Source organism: Anoplopoma fimbria, chromosome 10, assembly GCF_027596085.1.
Source record: "Anoplopoma fimbria isolate UVic2021 breed Golden Eagle Sablefish chromosome 10, Afim_UVic_2022, whole genome shotgun sequence".
Classification (NCBI taxonomy): Eukaryota; Metazoa; Chordata; class Actinopteri; order Perciformes; family Anoplopomatidae; genus Anoplopoma; species Anoplopoma fimbria.
In genome coordinates this window covers 4,444,595-4,470,338 of record NC_072458.1, presented here as the reverse complement: position 1 = coordinate 4,470,338, position 25,744 = coordinate 4,444,595, and the positions used below count along the sequence as shown (strand labels likewise).

The 25,744-nt window shown below is 42.1% G+C and overlaps 1 protein-coding gene across 1 annotated transcript in view; it reads right to left on the bottom strand.

The window, feature by feature from the left end:
• Window positions 1–21,326, bottom strand: part of LOC129096746 (potassium voltage-gated channel subfamily KQT member 4) — a 40,778-nt gene extending 19,452 nt beyond the window's left edge. Inside the window, exon 1 of the mRNA XM_054605368.1 lies at window positions 21,025–21,326. Within this exon, the coding sequence (XP_054461343.1) occupies window positions 21,025–21,326 (302 nt within the window). The remainder of the gene's footprint in view (window positions 1–21,024) is intronic.
• Window positions 21,327–25,744: the final 4,418 nt, after the last annotated feature.

Genomic DNA, 25,744 nt, shown 5'->3' with positions numbered 1-25,744 from the left:
TCAGGGAAATGTCAATTAAATGCAAAGTATCAGACGAAATCCACCAAATCAGCAAGGTTGATCCCATGGGGACATCAGGAAAAAATCTGCTCAGCTCTGAGTGCTTTACTGATATCATTATTTTGAAATATCTCAATAAAAACAGCTGGTAAGGATTCCCGATTCAGGATTTAGAGATGAGAGGCCAAGACAATAAAATAAATCATAAAATATCTGTATATTCTGAGATAAAGATCACAATGCCTTGGCTCTGCCTATTCACCACAAGTAACAGTGTCTCATCCACCACAACATGTGACCCAACCTGGAGTGAATGGAGGATAAAGTGAAGTTCAAGCCTGTCTCTTTATATACATTCTTAATGGACATTTTGATGTGTAAATGCACCACTGGTAATGTAGCAAATCAAAAAGGCAGTCATGATACAATGAATGAAATAACAGTAAGCCGCTCAAGAGGTTTACTGTAAGGCTGTCTGCATTAGTAATTGCTCCAGAACTTTTAGAAAGAATAATGCATGCTCTGCTATAAACACAGAATATCTGACTTTTCTCCAAAAAGCCGGCCGAGTGTAATTTGTCTCATGGACACTGTGGAGAATCATGAAAAGTGCAAGCACAGTGAGACAAAAAGAAAGAAAGAAAGAAAGAAAGAAAGAAAGAAAGAAAGAAAGAAAGAAAGAAAGAAAGAAAGAAAGAAAGAAAGAACACACAACTCTTCATCTATACTGTACAGTTGATACTCATTCATGTCCCACTTACAGTATCTCTCTCCTGAAACGATAACAGATCACTGTTACACACTACAAGACTCAAGGTGAGACAGGTTTAACGTCCTGTGAAGCTCCAGAGGGCCGGCTGGTGGGGCAGACAACAAATAAATGTAGAGCAGCCTAACAGGGCAGCCAGATTGCTTTTAATGGAAGCTAGCTGGGTGCTTTTACTGTTGTTTTCCTGGAAGTATACATAAGTGAGACGGGAGATCTCACATTACTTAGACTGGACTGTGAAAATATTTTAGTGAGATAAATAGGCATAACCAGTGCTGATAAACATATTTGTCACTGTGAAATGCCGCATTACACAGTGTGTTTTTCTGTATGTGTTTCCATACCGGTGAACCGGAGCTGGACTGTGGGAGAGTGCACCTTTGATTCAATCACCACTAGATGATAAAGCAGCTATCAGTTACACACAACAGAGGAAGTGGAGGGAGAGGAGAGGGTGACGGAGAGGACTAAAAGGGGCGATGCAGAGAATCAGGTGAATCTGAGGTGGAAAGATGTGAGGACAGATGGTTGACGGCTCAAAGAGAAATAATAAAGAGATTAAAAAAAGAGAATCAGAGAAAAGAAAGAGCATGTGAGTGATGAAGTTGTACATAAAGTGAAAGAGCCCTGCACAGGGGTCATGTCACTTTACCTGTACCTATACATGTACGTGAAAGTGCACGTGTGCTTGTATGTGCAGTGCCAGCTCTGATCGATGAGGCTCTGACGACCCCTTTCAGGAATTCAGGAATTGACAACCACCGTCTGTGCACACGCTGCAGTTGCACAAACTTGCAAACAAAAAGAGAACACACACACGGTCCAATTATTGAACTCACACTTGCAGTGACACCTTCCACAAGGACACACACGGGTAAACATATAGACCTGCTTAAACAAACGTAACGAAAAAGGCTCAATTAGACCATGACCTTTATTTATAGCAGAGGCAGAAAGACATTTATAAATCTGTCAAATGTCACCTTGTAAATACAGAACTTCACACCCTAACTGTGTTTATAAAAGTGAAACGCACATATACTTCCCTACTCAACAGCGGCTAAGTGCTAACAAACAATCCATAAAGAGAGGACCTATTAAGCTCTGTCCGGAGAGGGGGGAAAGGGAGGAAAGAGGTGAGTTAGGAGTGAGGAGGAGGAGTGAGTGTGTCGTGAGCAGAGAGGGAGGAGGGAGGGAGGGAGAGGAGAAAGGTTGAAACAGTAGAACGATATTAATAGCGTTTCTCTCTCCTTAAATAGCGACTGCAGGCAAAATGTGCGCAGGTAGCTGCAGAGCACGTCGCAGCACAACTCAGAACAGGCCGGTCTCACGGCCCGTTACTTCCCCCCCTCCTCCTTCTTCTTCTGGGACAGCAAACTTTTCAAGGAGGGACCAAAAACCCAACACACAAACAAATATGAGATGAAAAGTGCTTTTTCACAAGGAAAGGAGCTGAGTGAGCGATTAAGGGGCTCTAGTAGTGGCGCATGCCCCAGAAAGAGAGAGAGAGAAAGGGGAGAGAGGGGGAGGGGGAGAACCTGACATGAGAGTGTTGTGTTAAAATAAGAGGAATGAGTGTGTTTTCCTCTGTATGCCACAACCTTCAGGAATATTACGCGAACAGATTAATTATTTACAAAACTGAGAGAAACAGCGTTGTGTCACAAAGGTGCAGCCTTGGCGCTTTGCATCACAAACGCCACTAGCAGACACGTTCGCACAAATAATTTGCTTTACTACATAAACAGGCTCTTCACACAGACAAAAGTGCCACACGCTCTCCATCGCAGGCACACTACTACTGTTCAGCCAGACGATCTCACACACACACACACACACACACACACACACACACACACACACACACACACATTCACACACTCACCAAAGAGCCACAGACTGCCACGCTGTTCCATTGTCTGTCTGCAGATGATGCATTTCAAACAGAGTGCCAATTAGACTGATACATTTTCCTTGCTGGAGTATGTCACTCGCAGTCACAGCAGCCATAAAAGTATCTGCCATTTACACACACAGACACACAGACACACACACAGGGCTTGCACACAGTCAGCCAATGTTACATCACATCATAATTGAGTCCCTTTGTTCCCTGCTTTCGATTCATTGAAACTAATCCTTTAGTTGCATAAACCACCAGGTATACAAGAGGCTTCTCCTGCTCGTTGGGTGTTTGTTTCAGACCCACACACACTGCGATATTGAAGTATCACACACAATGGATTAAGACTGCAGTGCTGCAAAACGAAGTTCCTGGAGTCATTTAAGCAGTTGTGAGGATTTCAGTGATTTATTGGTGCCTTCAACCAATACAAAGAAACATTTCAGCAACTCTTTTCCGGAGAATGAGGCTTAATTACGCAAAACAATCCATGAATTCCAAGTGACATTTTCAATAACAATATTTTAATGGTCTCTTTTGGATCTGACCGTAGTTTCAAGGCATTATTCCAAACGCTATCAATTTGGAATAATTAGACCACAAGCAGCACAAAAAACACTTGATTGCTTGTTAAATGTCCTTGTCTTGGTTACACTGTACAAACAATTTCCTTAAATATAGAGTCTTTAAAACATGTTCTTCAGGAAACCAGTAGAATTATTTCACTTTTTTTTTTTCCACTGCAGTCAGCGCCTTAGCCAGGCGTTTAGAAACCCCAACTCATTAACACCACACCACCCATCCACCTCTAGCTGAATATTTGCAAACAAAAGTATAAAATATGCATTTCAATCACAAACATAATCACGTGCAAGGTTGTCCCCAACTCAACTCCTCAAGCTATATGAAAAGATATCCATCAGAAACTTCATCCATTACAATCATATGGGGCTGGTATCAATCCCAGCATGCACCGGGTGAAAGGGAGGGTACACTTGGACCAGTGGCCAGTCTATCTCAGACAGAAACCTTGGAATTCGAACCAAAACTACTTAGATATGTTTATGAAAAACATCTGAGTTGGGCTAAAAACATAAACTAAGTAAATATTATAACATAGAAAACAACTCACAAACATCACTAACGTAACTTCAAAATAACACAACACTGGTCTCAAACTCCGTTCTCCTGGTTGAAAGTCCTGTGTTTGTTTGACCCCCCTGTCTTGTGTGGGGGTTTTTTCAGTCTTTATACTTGTCACAATCCTTGAGCATTTTCTCTGAGTGTCTAATAATGAAGTAGCTACTTGAAAGCCTTGTGCATCGGTATCAGATGCGGAGGGGTGTGATAAAGCGTTGGTATTTGACGGCCTGGGAATGAGAACGGAAACAAGTGACAATTATCTTGGAATGCAGAACATCAGTCCACAAGTATCAAGAAGATCTTGGAAGAAAAGCTGATGTGCACTGCAAACTGGAGAAATGATCTTTCATTTGAAAAAAAAGGAATATAGAGACTCAGCTCAACACAATAGAAGTTGTAAATAATAAGTTAAATGTGTATAAAGGGTAGAAGAACATAATTTGAAATACTGTGCACCCTTATATACTATATATACTATATATACTGTAATGTCATTTAGAAAAAAAGTACTACAACACAAACTACAGCCTCCAAAATGACAAGGATTGCTTTGGCCTGTTATTGGAGGTGTTATTGTGTCTCCTCAGTTAACTTAATCATTTATATCTGCATCAAGAGTATTATTAAGCCCTCTTATCATCATCAGACAGATTTATGTATCATAATCAAGCAGCATTTCATAGCTTTTTTGAAATACATACCCTCCAAGTTTGTATATGTGCAGAAGCTGCTTACACACACAAATACATGTATGTACTATAGATTCACGTAGCACACTCATTGTAAGAAGGAGTGTTCTTGTCACTGATGGTTTCCTGTGCCTCAGTGACATGACGCAAATGTCTGTGCTACAGATGGTTAGAGGCTGAGGAAATATGTCCAGTGTGGTCTCATATCTAACCAGTAAATGGGGCGAAATTAAAGTATAACCACAGAGGAAGGATAAATCCGCAATGTGAGTTAGGTTTCATGGGTGTGTGTCTAATGGAAACTGGATTAATAGTAATTACAGACAATTTACTCGCTGATAGGTGCTGCTTTGACCTGGTGGGAGTATCAGATGGGGGCAGTTTATGACATCAGGACAATTCAGTGTGAAATTGTCCACATAAATTAAAGAAAATGTGTGTGATTACGAAAAGAGCGGCTGGGAAAATGAAACCGCCTGATTTATTTGCACAATATTGACATCAGTTGTCCACTAAGCTGGAAGAAATGGTGTCCATCGTAAAGACCTTATAATCAGGCGTAAGCAACGAACCGCACACACACACACACACACACACACATCCTCCCACTACAGCCCAACACAAATCTATCCAGATGCACTCCTTTGTTTCTGATGCTTTTTTTTGCTTCTGCTCTTTGCTACTTATGGAGTTATCGTCAGTGAACTGTGCTGTACAGAGCTGCCTTAGAGATGCGACCAGCGTTGAGGCGAAGTGCTGAGAGAGCTCTGACATTTAGCTGGGGTATTGTTAGCACCAGCTAGCCAATTAGCACAAAGTCTACAGACCCTTTAATACGGGTATGGGCCACCACTTCACACACCAGTGCTGACATTTCAGCATTGAACCAGTGAGTGAGCTCAACCTTCACACACAGCTTAGATTAGCAGGGCTGGAGGTTTTGGACGGGTCTTTGTTGAGACCAAGTAGGAAGCAGAGTGAATTCTGGGCACCTCTGGATATCTTTTTGTATTTGTTTCAAAGTATTTTGCATTAATTGAAAGACTTCAACTTGAAGACATACCAGTAAATCCACCATGTGACTTGCGAAAAGTTTATTCGCAGTGAAGCCCACCACGATCCAAAACTCTGTTACCCCCCTCCAGGACCAGGACTACACCTGGATTCCAGGCCAATCATCATTACTCTGCAGGTCTAATCCTGTTACCATGGCAGCAGGGATCTCCAGTGATGGATTGCAGAGGGTCAGGGGCATCTCTCGAGGATTGAGAAACAACAAAAGGAAAGCGGTGTACTGTAACATTTGAACTTGGGTTAATGGGATTGGGATCAGCGGTTTGAGGCAAGGGGTGTGAGAAAGTGAGCCGGGGTCACGCGCAACGCTGGTGGAGGAGCTGACATGAGTTACAGAGGAAACAATGGTTGCTGTAATGTTAAGGATCTGAATAGTGTGGTGATGCTGTTAGTGCAACACATGTTTTAAGGTCATTCACAATAAAGACTGACCGATAATGGATTTTTTAGGAGAAGATATCAATTTAAAAATTGCAGTTAAGAAATATTTATCGTTGACAATGTTTAAAAATCACTGCAGTGCAACTCTTGTTTTAACGTATTTTTTGCATTTGATAGAGACCAGGTTCTGTAAAACCATGGGTGTTGCATCACAGTTAATATCTGCTTATATATATTGGCCAGGCAGTTTATCAGTCAGTCAAAGCATCCTCAGTGATCTGTCCCTTCATCTAACTGCTACACAAACATTAACTATTAATACCTAAACAGTCTGACTCCTCCCATTGTGCTCACTGGAAAAAATACTTTATCTTAATGGCTTGTGTGGGCCAACAGTATTTAAACAAACATGTGCATACAAACACAAAGGCTAAACGAGCAGCGGAAGTCGTGATTTGTTCCCGAGGACCACCAACATTGTATTCTTTTTTTGTCTTTATTCAACAGTAAAGAAAGTAAAAAAGGCTACTATATAATGGATAAAATAAATGAAAATGAAATGGTGATGGTAGATAAAGTGGCCTTTATACTATATTTGGATTTCTGACAGTGATTTTGTCGACTCAGTAGTGAAGTCAACACATGAACCCTGTAAAAACACATATCTTTAAAAAGAAAAAGAAAAACATCTCTGCCACTCTGTTGTCAGTTGGTCACCAAGACAACGACCCCATGACCCTAAAGCTTGACTTCCTTCTTTGATGGTGAACCGTCAGTTGGTATGGGACAGATATGCAGTAGCTATAGGGGAGGTGACTTCTGTGCCTCGTTATCTGTCGGTTAGCGTTATCTCTGCTGTGATTAAAAGCACTGGTACCCAGGTCACATCACATGGAGGGCTGTACTGTGTTACTCCTCAGTCCAGTGTCAGTGAGGCTCTCCCTCCCTGTCAGAATAAACCTTTCAGTGTCTGTCCGTGCGTGTCTTTGTGTAACTGTCAGTGTCTTTATGTTATGTGTATTTTTAAGACAGAGTCCAGAGCCACGTGAGAAAGCCTTACATCACCCAGTGAATCTCTGCAAACGCCAGCACCTACAAAACAACCAACTGTTTTCTCCAAAAGCCCAGAATCTTTTAGGTTTTTTAAAATACCCTCAATTCTGTGTCATTTCTCTTTAGTCTCTCAGACTGGACCGGCAAATGAATGGAGCAAAAGTTATTTTACTGAGGATATTTTTGCCATCTATGTCTGTCTTAATATTGTCATGGGGGTTGTTGTATACTACTAATACTAATACTAATACTAATACTAACACTACAGTTTTCCTAATATTCACTTCAGAGTATTTAAGACCACATTAATTGTTGCAGATTCTTGATATGCAATGAGAGCAGCCCAGATTATTATGGGATTTTGATCCATATGAAGCACAATTGTCATTTTAACATTCATTCTGTGAAGTCTAGTCCAACACAGTATATAAAAAAATAAGTGTCAATATTAGTAATTCTGTGTACGCCATATTCCTACCCTACCTATGTACGTTATGTAACTTAAAGATAGTAACATCAGACCATTTTTGCACACATTTATTGTGTTATGGTTTATTGTGTTAACGGATGGAGAACAATTAGATACAAAATTAGATGTAGGCTCTACAGGATGATTTGAATCCTTGGCAACTATCATGTAATTCCCAAATGATGTACAGATTTGTAGGCATACAATTATTAAATGGCTTGAAAAACAGTGCATATAGTTGTCGTAAATGTGTGAAAAAAAAATCTGCCCCCCCATAGGTCTGAGCCCTGACTACTTACAACTTCTGGCTCGGCCCCTGTTGGCCAATATCGAGAATTTCGGGCTGGGGAGCTGTTTTTTGCTTTTATTCCTTGGACATTGCACAATATCTTATCTAAGACAGTGGGCAAAAGAGCATATATTTTGTAGGGTAAAGGGTACTGCTCCTTATGTACTGCTGCATCCACTTACAGCTAACACGTGGCAATGTTTTTCTCCTTATAGCACAGGAAGTACGTTTTTAAAGCTTGGACATTGCCTTCCGACTGCCTACATTTGGGGTCATAAATATCTCGTCTATGAGCAGTATTGTGTTGTTTCTCCCCCCCCCCGACACACATCCCCTTGTGGGAAAACAAAAGCATGAAACAGGATAAAGAGTATTCGTTAAGTTTACACTTTCTCTCCTCATACCAAGTCCTTACTTCATGTTACTGGACTGGATACACAAACGTAACTCAGTGCCTGCCACAAAGTCCGCATACGTCAACATATGCTTTCATGATACTAATATCACAACAACTGATACTAAAGTGGAGTTTATGACTGAATTGCATAGAAATCATGTTTAACGTGTACCTTTGACCACTTCACTTCGCTCAAATCACTGTTGTTACATTTTTTTCCAGTCTAACACTCACTTTCCCATCAAACCCTTACTTCTGTCCTTTCTCCTCCTCCTTCTTTCTTTAGTGTAGCTGAAGCAGAGCCAGGATCAGAGTGGACCACTTGTGGGCCTCTTAGACACACCCTCTCCCTCTTTAACTCATTATGACCAATTAGTTGACAGGCCAGGGAGAGGAAGGAGAGATAACACGCTTCTGAATTATTCATCCCTCCGCTGAATCTCATAGTCCCTCCTGCTCTCTCTCTGCCCAGAAGTCTTAGCTCTTCTTCTCGCTATTATCTCTACAGTCCATTCAGTCTCCCACTTAACTCTTTCTTATATAGACTACTTAGACACTAAAAGCCAGAGTTTGCTTGAAAATAACTAGTTTGGAGAAAGTGTCCAACCACTTTTAAGAGCAAAAGTGTTTTCCCAATAGCCATGTTCTAGGGTGGGCCGAAAAACCAAAGGCAAAATGGTTCCAAAGTTTGTCCTAAGCAGCCCCCCAATTCCAGCATCTGTAATGGGATTTTAGACACTGCAAACATCGCCAAGCAAGGTTGATTACATTTTAAAAATCATTTATCTCTTTGTTTGCCTCCTGTCAACACTAAAAGGATATTTTCTCGCCACTGACAGCTTTTTGAAAACTCTCTTGAGTGGATACAATTTAAAAAACAGCAGCTTTGTGTTTTAGTATTGATTAGCAAAAAGCCTGTTCAGACACAGTTGGCACCTGTAAGTCAGAAAAGTAAGGAAGCCAACTAGCTGTGACCCACTCTGTGATCATCAGACAGGCGTTTCAGTGTGGACAAACATCCCTACCAACAAACCCACTGGTGTAAACACTTTATTTTCACTTGTAAGCGGCATTACCGGACTTTGCCATAGTTCGGTAAACTCACTCTCCTCCTGGATGGGGCAAGCATTAATCTGGCATTACGCTTCCCAGACAATGCCATGACGCCATTGTGGGTTGGGTGACGGCGTTATCAACACTAACAGCTAGATGAGTACTCTGCAATGTGGCGGCGATTCTCTAGCCAGTGGGACACACACACACAGCTTCCATTCACATGATGGGTATCATGAGGTACTTTATTGGCATCACTTTAAAGGTACTGGTGTTGGCACTGGCAACATCATTTTTGAAATGATACCCAGCCCTAATCATTGCACCCCTACCTGATTGTACAGTAACAGAATGTCTTCCTTACTACTTCTTTTAGTAGTATTGGCCTTGTCTAAGGTGCACTCCGGGACACAGGACCTTGCTGGGACGTCACAGGACACCACAACATCTGGCAGCTGTGGGCTACCATGATTGATTGCCCGCTAATAAGGAGCAAATAGAGAAAAAGAGAGAGAGAGAGAAAGACAGAGAGGTAGAGAGTGCTAAGAAGAGACAGAGGAAGAGAGGGACAATAGATATACAGTATTACGGTAGTAGACGTATAGAAAGAAATAGGTAGGGGGGCAAAGAGAAAAGTAGCAATGATCACAAGGAGTGAGTATCAGTCAGACACAGACAGAGATAATGAGAAAAAATGCTAGACAAGAGACAGAGAGAGGTGGTTGAATAATGTATTGGACAGACGAGGGGGACAGTGAGACGAGGAGAGCCAGAATGGAAAAGAGCAAGAGATGAGGTATCGTCTGTGAGGTCTCATCACACACTTGCTGACATTGCTTTAATCTCGGGGCCAAGAGAAGACTAGAGGGCCCACCGACACACACACACACACACACACACACACACACACACACACACTGTTGCAGAGCGAACATGTGTGTTGATGTGTGTATGGAGCAGCGTTAACAGCTGGGGTTTTTGCAACAACAAAAAAATCAAAAATCAAAAAGTCACGGCTGGACTTCTGCATGACATCATAAAATACCAAAATGAGGACAGTTTGATATGGCAGGTTTATGTTTATGTTTGTATTTTATACTTGGCAGAAATACATTCTGTATTTTCAACAAGAAAACATGTTTTGACATCGTCTGAAACCTCTTCATCACTAATAACCGTTCATTATAGTCAATATATGTTGTAAAAAGGGAGTGAATTAGAGAGATGTGAGGCCAGAGCTGCAACAGACGCAGCTGCAGATGTTGGGGACATGGGGGACATGAGGAAGGTGACTTTGGACAAAGTTTCTCCTTCTCCTCTTCTCCTTATAGTGAAGCCTGTAAACTTCATGTAGTGAGCAACTACGATAAGGATAAAGAGAACAAATAAAGGTAGGAAGAGGAATAGAAGGAGAAAGACGAAACCAGAAGGAAAGAGAAGGTAGAAAGCTGAGAAACGAGTAAATATAACGTTCTGATGTAAACAGACAGAGGAAACGAAGATTACAGCAAAAGGAACTGAGAAGTAACGGTCACACAGGAATAGAGGAAACAACACCGGCTCAAGAAGCAATTGCGCGAATAAGGCATTTAGAGGAGGAGGGGATGAGTGCAGACAAGAGCGAGAGTAATTATGGCTCCGTCGTTAACATTTGATTATTGTTTATGCTCTGCCCACGATGCAACTGGCCAGGCACCTACACACACATATCCATAAACCTACACATGCATGAATGCACACACATTTTGCAAACGTGCGCGCGCCAATCAGGACCTTAACTGACAGCATGCACACTCAGCCACATGAGCGATGACACACAGAAACACTCTCTCTCACACACACACACACACACACACACACACACACACACACACACACACACACACACACACACGTATATGTATACACACATTGCAAAGCGCTTTCTGCAGGCGAGGCAGACCTTATAAATACGGTCCCACATTGTGATTTTGTTTGAGCTCCGTCTCCATGGCGCTGCTTCCTCACATGTTTATAGTGACCGCCGTTATAAATTAAAATGATCTTAACAACACTTAAGTTGGGCCTTGCATGCTGGTGCAGCCAGGCAGGGACAACAGGAGAGAGACACAGAGACCTGGGCTATCCCAGGATCTAGAGAGACAAGAGACAGAGACAGACCACAAGCAGAGGGAGCAGGAAGAGGACTGGGAGAGAGAAAGAAAGACGTTTTCCTTCCAAACAGCAAGTAAGATGTTAAGCAGCTCTTGACTAAAGGTATACTGAAAAACCTGAGGATGCCTCTACAACCATGCATACACATCAGGTATGCCTGCACAGTCATGCAGCCTCCTCATCCTCCTGAAAACTATATGCACAGCGCTCACGCTTCCGATGGGGTAAAGTTACAAACACGTGGACAGAAAATTAAATATAACACCGGAAAAAATAACAAGCAAGAGAGTCAGTCTGATATACAGAGCTTGTAACACATCAGAGAGACTGGCCAGCCTCTGCAGAGACATGCACTTTTATATAGCTTTCAAACTTATATCGTAAGCTAAAATATACATGTCTACTTGTTTAGAAAAAAGAAAATTGGGGCTATGCTATGTAACCACACAGGGGACTAAATGTATTTGTCCCCTTTGTATAAAATTAATACGGAAACTCTCAGTTTGGCAGGTCTTGGCATATTAGGCCATTGTGGGTAGATCAATGAGCAGGACCAATTATCAGATTTTTAAGATTATTGCATCAATTTTCCATAAAGTTAAAAATAACACAATATATCAATAAGAGGATATGAAATAACAATCACCCTGCAAGAGGATTGTATCGCCCATATCACTCCTACTGCCAAACAATTTTAACATTACTACTAACTTGAACCTGATATTGTCTCTGGAGCTTTCTTTAATAACAACATTTCCTGTGGCTTTTGATAATATATAGATTTTGATCTGCACAATGCATCAGTAGCCCAATTCGATTCATCCTCACATATCCTTGAATGCCTCAGAGTCAAGTCATCTAGACCTAAATCCTTATGCTTCCCCATTACTCAGCATCTGCTTATAATCAGCGGCGTGCAGGTGCAGACACCCATTAGGGTCAGGTCTTAAGTGTGCTGCTGAAAGATAATGGGAAGGCTAGAGCTATTGATTTATTTTCTGCATGACCTTATGGACTTCGTAGCCGCTGGTGACACACTGGCCCTGCTTCCTAAGCACTCTTTGTCACTCTAACTCACTAATGATCCCCTTGATGAAAACATACATCCTGTTTAGCCCATTCATTCAAGCCCAGATACTTCTTATCGTTAAAAAAAAAACGGTGGTTGTGGATCATTTCAACTGATTGAGGACACTGTAGAAAATCATCCTAATGTTGTGTGGATACTGCCGGTGATGGTTACTGTACAGATGCTGACAGTGTGCCCGAGCAGAGGACAGTTCTCTGGAATTGTAAGATTTAATAGAGGAGCAGTTGGCGGGCCACCGCGCATTTACAGAGGGTGACGTTAGAGAGCAGCTTTCCCATGGCTTCTGACACAATACATTTCCAGTCACAAGAGAGTCAGACTTTGCTGGCAGGTCCGTCTAACATCGCCCACGTCCTAATTGTCCTGTTTTACCTAACAGCTGGGCTGCAGGGTTTCAACAGTCCAGTGTAACATTGATTTAAAGCAGGGCATTGTGAGAACCAAAGCGGTGGCAGCGCAGTAAAGTGTTTCAAGAAAGATCTTACAGAGCGGCCGGACAGAGGGGTGTCTGATGAAATATTTACAGTGAAAATAGAGGGAAGTTAATGTTCATCAATCAAAACAAATCCGGGTTGAACGTTTGCAGTGAAATCTTGTCTGACGATATCTCACTTTTTTGCGGTTTGCGCCTTTATGGTGCAATACACTGATTTTTGTAAATTGAAAGGTGTCTAAAGGGAAAGTTTAATGTAAGAACGCAACTAAAGTTGGGGTTTTCTTTGGACAGAAATTGAAGAAAAACTATGAAATACAGGTTTACTTTTTTGTGAAGAAATCTCTCTCTTTTGAGAGCTGCTTGGGCAGCTGGTACCATGTTTTGACAATAATAATATGTGTATTTGTATCCCTGTATGGAAATCTGGTTTCAACCTGTTTCATTATTCTTGATTGTTACAGAACATTTCCATTAAAGAATTTATGAATTAGTACCACAATTTTGGGAAAACAGGACCCGACATTTTTGGTGACGTGAGACCTTTTATCATCTCTGTCACAGAAACAAATCATCACAACCACCTGCAATGAATTGCAGCACAAATGTTTGCAGTAATTGTTTATTTGTATCCTAAAAATGAAGTCAACCCACCTCCTTTGCATCACTGTGTACACAGAAATGTGTCAGCAGCTAAGAGGAACGTGTAGTTTGAACAATATAGTCTCCTGAGAACACGCTGGGATACACTGGCAAAAATCCCAGGAAATTAACTAAAATCCCCCACCAACGGTATTTTGTACAAATGAATGACTGCTACAAGGAAATGACACAACAATTTGTCAGTACTTGCAGCACCTGTTGTGCATGTACTTGAGCAGAATCGCCAACTATGCAGAAATCGCCGATGCCATATATTGCAGAGAGACAGAGAGATGTAATTATAAGATATACAGTGCGAGGGAGGTGGAAGACTGCTTCTGGATATTTCAGGCCGTGAAAGTAGATCTGATGTTTACAAGGTCTTGACTAGTCAAAATAAACTCTTAGCATTTCCCTTTGACCCTCCCGAGCACATGCCTCAGTATTCTTGCCTCAGCGACAATAACATTACATAAACACAGATTACTGCAGATTAGATGGTGTCAACACCGCTGCTGATCACCCGTCTGCAGGAGAATGAATCGGGAACATTGTCTGAGGCTCAGGGCCTCGGCTGAGTGTGTGTGTTTTTGCATGTTACACCTAATGTGTTGTCAAGTAAATAAACAACATCATGATGTGTGTGTGTGTGTGTGTGTGTGTGTGTGTGTGTGTGTGTGTGTGTGTGTGTGTGTGTGTGTGTGTGTGTGTGTGTGTGTGTGTGTGTGTGTGTGTGTGGATATATGTGTGTGTGCATGTCTTTGAACGTGACCAGAGAGAGCAGGGCTGGATATTGGGGGCGAAACCTGATGCCTGGTCAGCCCTCCCAGGACAGATATTTTGCCTCGAAAGGAGAAATGAATACACCATCTAACCTCGACTCTCCCCTCTCTCCATCTTACTCCTATTCTCCTCTCCTAATATTTCCCCACATGCGCACACAAATCATTTGTCCTATTATAAGACCTTCCCTCCTTCCCAGGACGACAACGCCATGAATACCTCCAAAACGGATGTTTTCTTTACCGTTTCTGGACATACCGTATGCTACTGATATTTCCTCCCACCTTTTTCACTCCCTGTTGGCTTTAAAGATACTACCTTTCAATACCCATTAGCAATCACCTGCCCTGCTCCAGTGCCCTTGAGCAAGACATTGGATCCCTTCCAGCTTCAGGGCTGCTGTTGTGCTAGGGGACAAGCGGAAAGAGAATTTTCCGACAGGGATCGATAGAGTATCACATTATCATGGTTATCATTAATCCCTAGCAAAATCAAGCTCCCTCCTACTCCTTCCTCCTTCTTCTGCTTGTCCTCTGTGTCACACTTTCGCATTAGCAGGAAGCAAGCCACTCTATGGAAAAATAAAGCCACAGCAGGGCAGGCAAGGAGGTTAAAGCAGTTGTTGCAGAATGTGATGTCAGGACACATATCATGACATGAGACATTCAGCTGGACTGTGAAAATCACACAGGCCAGGTGTGAAAGTGGGGTGATACAACAACACGTGGAAAAATACTGGCATGTGTGATTAGTGTAATTTAGTATGTAAATAAAATATTGACATACTAGGGAATAAAATGTTTAATTATTAAGGTATTCCTTTTACTTTTTGACTTTTGAAAATGTTTACTTTTAAATTAAACTGAATAGCGATTAAGCTTTTAGCAAATGTTCAAGCAGGAAGACAAGGATCCTTGAAATTACACAAAGGGTTTGCCCCTTTAAACAACTTTTGTATATGTTAATATGTCCCTGATGAACTGTTATCCTCACAGGAAGAAGCAGCAGCACCAAGACATCACGACATCTTGACTCAAAAATGACCTTTTGTCTCCTCTTGTGTGTCAGCGTACTGCAACTACTGGAGTGTTCCTACAGAAGACTCTAAATACGTACGATCCTTTAGGTTCTTCAACCTTCCTGATTTATTTTCAAAGCTCTTGTGGCATTCATTCATCCAAATTTAGTGATTATTTAAAGTAAATTCTACCAGTTGAAGGTTCCCCCTAACTCCTAAACATTAGGTGGCATGGGTTATTCAAACCTCCTTCAATTATGCTTATTTTACTGACCAATTAACTATTGCAATTAACGGTTATTTACATTATCGATGAAATATTCATGTTTTCTATTAAATGCCAGAAAATAGCACCAAATATATAACAGAGTCAGGCCAAACCCCAAATACATTAAACATACTAACAGATATGACAAAGAAAATCGGTAAATCCTCAATTTGAGAAGCTGAAACAAGAAAATGTTTGTCATTTTGCTTGAAAAATTAGAGACGAAGAATCAGTTTTCAAAATAGTTGTCGATTAAATTTTCTGTCAGTCAGCCGTTCGATTTAAAGACTATACTTTTGATTAACTAACTTGTAACTAATGCATGTGACCATTATTACTTATTTATCTATTTTTTATGATTTAATCCTCCACATTTTAAAGGCAAAGCTGATCTTACCTCTCTCACACACAGAGCACTTTTAGAAAAAGACATGACCAGCCAATCAGGACTGAGAGGATGAAACGGGAAGAGATAGATTGGCAGTGAGGGAGAAGTCAATTAGACAAATGAGGGATTATATTCCCACTCAGGAGGAGAGGGAAGGAGGGAACGATGGAGGAGAGAGAGTGACGGGAGAGCGAAGGCATTTGGGCCATAAAGGATTCTTAATGGAGCAGAATTTACACAACCTGCTGAGGTGAACAGATAAAAAACAGTGGCAGTAAATGAACAACAAGCATCCAATCTGCCGTCCTGAGCAGGTTAAAAACCCCACACAATATGCCGAGTGGCTTTCACCCTTCACGGTTTTATGGTGCCACATCCCGCTCCACTCCACCCTTTCTTTCTTAGTCATCAATAAAAACACATTCATGCGCTGACTGAAACAAATAAAGAAAAAGCTATTTTCTGACGCTACTTAGACCATCAATAATTAAAAAACAGCTCCGACACCAAATGCGTCAGTGTTTTTGGAGGTTGCCAAAGAGAGGGATTGTAGTGGATTTTGTGTCGCGTGGTTGAAAACCTGGAAAAGCAAACCAGACTGTTTGTATGACCGAGGTGAGATTAGCCGAGGGAACACATTCAATCAACAAACTGCCTGAGCTAAATGAGTTTAATTAGTTCAAAAAGGCAATTCACCTTTTATGAAAAAGCTTGCAAGTTGCATTCTGTGTGCAGCACCGTAAGCACAAATGATGTGTGAAGATTTAACCATAGCCATATCCAGTAGTTATTTCAAACAGTATTTTCAGTAGATCACTCAAACCATCAGTGAAAAAGGTTATGGAGAGCATCAGGCTGCGAGTCCTGTTGTGGGTATCTCCCTACACATCTATAAATAATGTGGCTTTAGGCTCAAGCTTTAATAAACAGAAAACCATCACTGGTCCATGTGCCATAAAAGGTTAAAGTGAAGGGATTCCCACACGCCATGGAGACAGAAGGCTTTATCTGCCAAAGATTCATGAGAAGTTTACTTTGTGTAGCTACTGTTCAGATCAAAGCGAGCGAGAAATACAGAGGTCGGTTTCCTATCTCTGTATAATCTCTAATAATTTGTTTATAGGCATAAACGATGCATTATTAAAAAGCTACAACAGATTGGCAATCACTAAATCTCTCTCATACATTAAATTACTGCAGAGTGATGTGTATTTGTTAAAGTTTACAACTAAATGTGCAGCTTGCATCTTAAAGTGGTTGAATATAGAAGCTGCAAGAGATACATTTTAAAGAGAATGACCAAAATCGAAGCAGCGGAAGCTGAAGATCTCCTCACTTCTTGTCCCTGGTTTGGGTTAAGCTCCATGAACACTCAATCTTACACCTATTATAATGCCACTTGGTTAAGTCTTTCTGTAAGATCTTTCATTCCGGGTAAACTCTGCAACTTCGGTTTGTAACGCAGGCTTTCTGGAGACATCAGAATTAATCATTTTAGCTAATCACCAAAATGACATATTGTTACGTCCAACAACAAAGCCTGCTAAAGCAGTAGTTTCTCAAAATCGTCTTAATTAGCCTGGCAAGAGGGTCAGCACAGAGCTCCTTATACAGCAACTACTTGTAAAGACATTTCTCTACCCCTTCACTAATACTGATGCTCGAGGTTAAGTCTAAAAAAATCCATGTTATAATTTCGCCCAACATCTCTGCTCCTCCTTTGCAAGACATAAATAATACATGACCGGTATATTTTCACCCTCCTTAGAACCATCAATCACTGTCCGTCCATATGCACTATTACTGAATATTCAGGGTACAGGGGAGCGCTGCACCGAGACTAAGATGGAGTGTGTAAGCCATGATCGAGACATGACATGGCTTGTTGGGTTTCCACAGTACTAGCCTTAGTTGGCCCAGTGCAGTGTGACCTGATCGGGGACTGGTAGTCTGGTTTTAGACCCAAGTTCCACGGCCCCAAAGGACCTCCTGCTGGGATGAGTTACTACGGGCAAAAACAGGGGGCCTCATGTGATGGTCTATATGTGGGACTGCCTACTGTGGAAATGGGCCAGAGGTCAAAGGTGAGGGGAAACACTGGAACCGAACCCTCTGAATGTTGTCTCTCTCGTCTGCCAAGCTCATAGGGAAGGTTTTCCCACAGACGCACAAATGAGAGGACCAACAGTGTAGAAGCAATGATTAGTTGATTAATCAATAAGTGCACAATTCTGATAATCAATGAATAACTTAAAGTAATGGTTAAGAGAAAATTATTTTCTCTGTTTTATTTCATTGTAGACTTCATGTCTTTGGGTTTTAAATTGATAGTCGGACAAAAGAAGATACTTGAAAATATCCCCCGCTACTCTGGAAAATTCTGTTTATCACTATTTTCACACTTTTTATACACTAAACAATGAATCAAGAAAATAATCTGACAATTAATTATGAAAATAATCAGCATTTCATGTCCTTACCAAAAGCTTCTCAAAAACACACACAGATGGTGTTTACACATCAAGTGTCCTAACTTTAAAGATCCAAACGTTCTTGCCGGGCGGCTGGTGGCTGAACCAGCTCAGACAAACAGGCCAACCCTCCTACTGATGTTGTAGTTTTACAGCAGGCGTAACAAAAAGAAAGCGAGTCAAAGGCGACAAAGCCTTATTTTACTGTGAGTGAGTGAAGGGACCATAACAAGACGAGCGGGACTTAACATTTAATGCACCATTTGAACCAGAGTCTCGGCAAACGCAAGAGCCTACAATGTTGTCTAAGCAACGGGTCCGGTTGGGGATGTGAGAAATTCTCATTCACAGAAGTTTCCAGGAACACTGTTGTCTCGTTTAACAAGTTACTGCACCTCTAAAAATTCCTTCATCCCTTTCTTTGTAGTGAAGAAAAAAAGTTTTTTTAGCGGAGACTGAGAGTGAATGAGAGGAGAGGAGAAACTGAATTAGCATACAGCTGTTACACTTGCAGGAGCGATTGTTTGAAGTTGACATACAGATGTAAAAACAGTTTACAATAATGTAACCAGAACCGTTTAGAAGGAAGGATGTTAAAGTTACCCGAGATCTTTATCTCGAGGGGAAATCTGTCTCTATGAGGATGCATCTTGTCTGCAGCTGTGACAGCAACAAGGAGGGGTGAGGAGGGTGCTGGGACTTAAGTGGGTGCCCCGTGGAGAGACATTACGGTGGAGAGCTACTTCACCCCTTTCCCATACACGCTCCAACACACACCTGTGACGAGAGTCTCTCTGGAAGCAACGCATCTGTTTAAGATGAGTCCCCCATTACAATGCAGGACTAATTAAAGGTTCAATGGAAGTTAGCGAAGCGCCCTACGCAGCAGTGTATGGCTCAATTTAATTACAATAGATCAACACGGCCTTAATTGAGTTTCATCGTACAATTAATTTCCCTCACACATGGTACGGCTCTCAGGATGGCGAGCGCCTCACATGTAATTAATCAAAACAAATCCAAAGCTCAGGATGGAACAGTATCATGGGAACGCTAGACGTATGTGCACTTAACATATATCATGTCAAAGCGATTTTAGTCGCAGGTACGTTTTGCAATCTGTTAAGAACGCAACATTTAAACAGGCCATCAAAGAGGCAGCTCACTTCCAAAGTCAGTCCAGCTCCGTCTTTGAGGCCGTGGCATCTGAAACATGATCTGGGCACCTCGGAGCGCCTGCCCTGCCTCTCTGACAGAGAAATAACAACAACGGCACGGCATGCCATCCACTCCGACACCCAGTAACATCAGGGAGAATGTCACCCGCAACAACCCAGCAAAGGCCATGGCTTTTAATGGGAAACACAGACACAACGACATGTTAGTTCTGTGTGTGCAAAGACATGTTTGCAGTCCTATGGGAACGGAAAAGGTAGGAACATATAGAGAGAAGGGAGAGAGCTTAAGGGCATAGAGAGACTCGCATTTGCTGATCTGCACTCACTAATGTGTCAACGTTTTATGACGAGAACACATATAAGATGCTCTGCAGTGGGATTTCCCCATTATAAACACATGATGGCATTGGCAGGGAGACTGCTGCTCTTTTCTAAACAATGCCTCTGAAAGCACAGCCCGGTCCAAGGAGCTCCCACACTTAACGCTCTGTCCATTACAGTATGTGCCAGATGCAACTGGAGGGACAGCTGCTGGGGCACAACAGTCCAGGGCGACACTCGAAACGACAGGAACAAACACTGACACTCAGAAAACTGTAAATAATCACTGAGTGAACTTTGACTGGTAATCAACACTACCATTCACACACAAGTGTTTCGATAAAGTTATTTAAGAGGTTACATATAAAGCTGAAACAGGTGCACATTTAACCAGATGACAACCCAGGAAAGTTTGGTTTGGATGTTTCACATATCATTCCTGAGCCATCGCTACCAGTGAGCTCATACTTTTCCAGTGTTTACATGTTGTATACATTATGGAGCATATGGCACAGGGGTACTTTCAGCCCTGACAGAATACTTTCTACAGCGGGGGGGAGGTGCTTCAGTTTGAGCTCTATGTTTAGTGCAAGGTTATTCTTCACCTGGTTTAAAAGCTGTCATGTAATAATTAATTCAAGTATTTTTTATTCATTATTTACTTCACCTGTCGTAAAAAAAAATGCTGCAACAAACAAGTTCAGTTACAATAAAGTTTTGAACCACACTTACATCCCCATAACACTGATGTTATTTTTCACTCTCAAATTCAGTTTATCCAGGGGTCTCCTTGTGATTCAATCAGACACAAACAAGGGGAACTGAACAGAAGACATTGTGATAATGTGACATGTAACTCTGCTTGGTTAATTAGGAAAATACATCAAATGCCAGATGTCATGTACTGATCAAAACACATGATTCGAGTGGCTTCGCTCACTTGACTTTATAAAGTTTTGAATCAATAAAAAAATGCCAAATATTAAGTTTTAAATCATGCTTCATTTGGTCACTCACCAATAAAAAAACAAACAAACGATGATGTCAGGTGAACTTACATGAATGCATGGTAGATGAACGACCATCCTCTTGGTCTTTCCAGCACGTTGTACAGGCAGTTTTGCAACTTTCTGAAGCGTTTGTTTGAAACGGAGGAGTTGGCCCGGGGTCCGGGGGGTCCTGGCAGCGGGGTGCCCAGCAGACCCGTGCGGTGGGACGGGTGTCCTCGCTCCGGGCTGGACGGCTCGCTCCTCTCCGTGTGGACGGCGGTGAGAGCCACGAACTCTACCCGGCGCTCGTCGCTGGGATTCGGGGGCACCAGCATCCGGATGCCGCCGTTGTTCGACGGGCTTCCTAACATCCTCAGCTTAAACTAGCCTAGTGTGGTTTGGCACTTCTCACTGGATCATCGCACAGCAAAGTTTTGACCAAGTCATAGTCCGGGTTTGTCTTGACAATAAAGTGGACTTAAACTAGTCTGCTGGTCAAAACACATGAGCACATGTCGGTTTTTTATCACTTAAGATTTAAAAGTTACCTGTAAATCAAGTAACAGAGATTACTGAAACAAGTGCGTCGCACTGAAACGTGACCTTCAGCGAGCATTGTTAGGAGTCTAAGTGAAGGGTATTACACATGCACTAACTCCAAGAACACAGTGAATCCCTCTGCAGAAAAACTGACCTCAATCAGGTGAAGCATATGACCATAAACACACTTGAAACGTGGAGACATGAATCACTAACAGCCACATCATGCTCCTGCGCTGGATCTGAGCCCGTCAGCCCGACCGTGTCCCAGTCTGTCATTAAGTTCTTCTCAGCTGCTCCTGTAGTTTGGATTGTCAGAGTGGGAATCGACCAGCCGACAGCATCAGCCCGCTCTGCCCCTCTCCCGGTGAGGCTCTCTGCTCCAGAAGATGACCAACTCTGAAACTCAGTTGAGAGGACAAATAAAGGCTGTTTGGATCTGGTTTGTCAACGCTCACAGAGATGGAAACTCTTTGTCTCTCTCTCTCTCTCTCTCTGGTGAGTTCACGTTCATGACAGGAGAAGCTCTGGCGAGAGGAGGACGGGATGGGAGGAGGAGGAGGAGGAGGAGGAGGAGGAGGAGGAGGAGGAGAGGGTGGCCGGGCAGTGATGCTCTTGTTTATGAAGCTTTTTAAGGTTTTCTGGTAGAACTGATAACTTTGATAATCACTGCTGTTTGTGCATACCTGAATGCTTTAACTATTACAAAGTATCTAAGGAGGATCAAAAGTGCCTCAGCTACCTTCTTTAATATTCACAAAACATCATGTATTGAGGTACAAAACTTTCTTCTGTGAAATAAAAAATGTTTTTATTGTGGGATGGGGCTCGACGCCATGGCTACAGGCGTTTGGGACAGCAGAGACAGGTGCCTCAGTGGACTTGTGGGGGTTTCTAAATCTATGACTGTGACACACACAGAGGCTTGTGGTTATGACACAAATACAAGCGTTATGGATCACTGTGCCCTGCGGCCAGATCACCTGTCAGAGGGCCTCCGAGGAATGCATTGTTGAGGTGGTCCCCAAACTCCCACGCAAGCTTCGGTGTATAAGCTGACCACCAAAAAAGGTGATATCAGCAAATGCAGAGGCAAATCACAATTAATATATCTCTATTCAGATAAAACAGATTGCACTCAAATTTAAACCTGGAGGTACTGGAAGTAAAAAAATCCTGAGGAGGAAAAGAAATGAGGAGTAAAGAGGGAACAAATCTGCTCTGTCTTTCCAGCACCTCATCGCTCACATCTCCGGTCCCCACTTGAGTGACTCATTACTCAATGATATCACTATTTTGATCTTAAAGTAGAGCATTTTTAAAGTTATTGCTGACTTAAAATAAACATTATTGCCTGCATCAGATAGAGGCACTGACCTGTCGTAGACACGCGTTCAGCATTGGTGAAGTTCTACAGTGTCACACAACATTAAGAGGAAGGTCACTCATGCTAACTATGTGCGTTCATTGTGGCTGCTGCTGCTTATGGATCACGCAGGTCTGTGGACTGGCGAGTGGGAATGCATCTGGAGTCTCTCACAAGTCGCAAATCTAGACATTATTCCCAGGGCCCATTACATAATTTAACATCTCTAATCCTTAACTCTTAACTTGGCGTCACACTTATTGACTGATGGACTCACTGGTGGCTATAAAATGGAATCAACTGCTGACAGCTGTACTTCTAACAGCAATGCTTTAATAGTGACTGCAGACTGGTTAACATGACAAATCAGTCTGAAATGTGAGGTGATATATATATAATTTTTCAGAGCTCAAGATGACGTCTTAAAAATAAAAATGTCCTGTTTTGTCAGACCAACAGTCCAAAACCCCCCAAATGCTCAATTTACCATGACATAAAACAGATAAAAGCAGCAAATTCTCACATTTGAGAAGCTGGAACCAAAGAATATTTGCCATTTTAGCTGGAAACAATTAAGCAATCACCTACATTTTCAGATTACAGTATTTTTATGAAAATGGTAACAAATCAATTAATTGTATAACTGACTAGACTTTACTAGAAATGAGGGAAGCAGAGTTTGCTAAAATCCTGATGCCAATTGCATAAATTAATAACCAATTTCAAAGGCACAATCCATCAAATAAAGGTTAACAAAAGTGTCACCCTATAATGGTTCAAGTCTTTCTGAATGACAATTCAGTCTGATTACCAGGATATGTCGCCCCAACACCAAAAGTCAACAATCAAACCAGCTATCAAGCACAAACTGATTGTTTGTTCTGGTTCCAGACAACAACACAATCGACCTGACTCAAGTTCTGATGCTGCTTAAAGGTTTACTTCAGTGGTGTTAGGAAATACAGGAGTGAAACAATCCTGTATTTAAGATTATGATCAGTTGAAAAGCACATAAACTGCTAATAATGAATCTATAGATCAAGCTCTTGACTTATAAGTGAATAAAGGTGTAATTTGTAATTTACATGGTAAAAAAATGAAGGACTGGGCCTTTAGGCAAAGGAGAAATCCACACCTACAGGTGTAAGTAAAGGTGTATATCTCTACCTAGAATAGTAATGTAAATGACCGAAAGATAAAAGACAGGGAATCTAATTTGAGAAGAAGGTCATCTAATAGTGGAGTCTTGTGGAGCCTAACCACCCAGTGATGAAAGGATGGTCCTATGTAAACATCAACGGCATCCTGTACTGAGAATCTCCCGCTACAACTCGCTCTCTGTGAGCTTGGCTTCCTCTCCTCCACTGAGCAGTCCAAACCAGGCCAGGGGGGGGCAAGAAGGTGCCGACGTACAGGCCGGCCCTTCCTTTACCCTCAGGGATTTACATCAAAGTGTGTAAAAAAACATACACCCCCTCTTTCTATTACAGTACCAACCCTGCTGCAGTGTTGCTTTCACCCAGTAATCAACACTCAGAGCTGGGCAGAGAATCCAACAGGGCCTCTGGGATAAAGGGCCGCCCAGTGACAACGCACAACAGCTGAGCAAGGTCAGACTGTTGAATGTGAATGTGGAACGGCTGGTTGGATGAACAAATATATATAAACACAACACAAGGAAGGGCGTAAACGCTCATATACATAGATTTGAAGGTAGTCATGGTGGAGTTACAGGACGTCCCAGGACGGACTGCAGGAGGCCCAATGTTGTGTTCCCTTTACGCCCACCTTTCCTCTCGCTGTTGTTTTTTCCACTGCACTTCTCACTCCGAGCATTCACTCACGCCCCAAGGAGCCCTGCTGAGCTACGGGAGTCGACAACCACTCAGGGAATCTATGGGAACTTAAAAATACTCACATCAGCAATTGTGAGCCACACATAGTACAGTACAAACTCGCTGCGTCCGACCCCCCCAACCTTTTGTTTCCGCTGTGCACTTGGACGTTTATTTACGCCACTTAATGGCTTTCCCAGACCACGCTCTTGTTAGCCTTTATTTAATCTTCTTTCTCTTCTCCTTTTTAATCAGGTTTCCTCCCCTTTAACTGATTTTTCTACATGGAAAACATCGGAGGGTCTAAGAGGGGAGGACTGAGTTGCTGATATATTGTCTGTTGTGTTGAGTTTATGTTGTTGTGAAATGTCTGGTTATAGTCTTAGGAGAGATGAAATGGTGACATTGTGTCAAACAGTGCTGCGCTCGGAGGAAGAGCCCCCACTGAACAACGCACTCCTACCGTCATGTAGATGCTGTAAAAATGTCATCTGATATGAGGCAGCGTTCCTGTGTTAATCAATCGGCCATTCTGCTTCATGAAAATGTTAAGTGTCAACCACCACATCCAGTGAGTGAGTCAGGAAATGACACTTGTTCACTCAGTGGCCCATTCATGACCAGTCAAAGGATCCTTTGTAACTTACTACCACTCTTAGGACTTTTACAGCAGCGACAACGCATGCTCACAGTAGGAGTATGCAGCGTGTTGTTAAAGCCACTGCAGTTTAGACATTACCTCACATCCGTCAGGCAACAACCCTAACCCACACAACCCTGAGCTATAAAAAAGATAGAGTCATCACACACAAGCAGCAGTATTAAAAAGTGTTACAATGGGGCTGATTTCCAAACATTCAGGGGTCAGATGACCTTAAAGGTGAAGGTCTACAGGGTGAAAAGATCAGTCTCCAGTCTATGGAGGGAGGTTGGATTATTTTATTAGATCCGAAGCCAAAAGACGAGAGATTAAGAAAGAGTTCAGAGCCTTATGAACACAATGTTTCTCAAATGTCCTGAAATAACCTGAATGATTCATGCTGTGGTG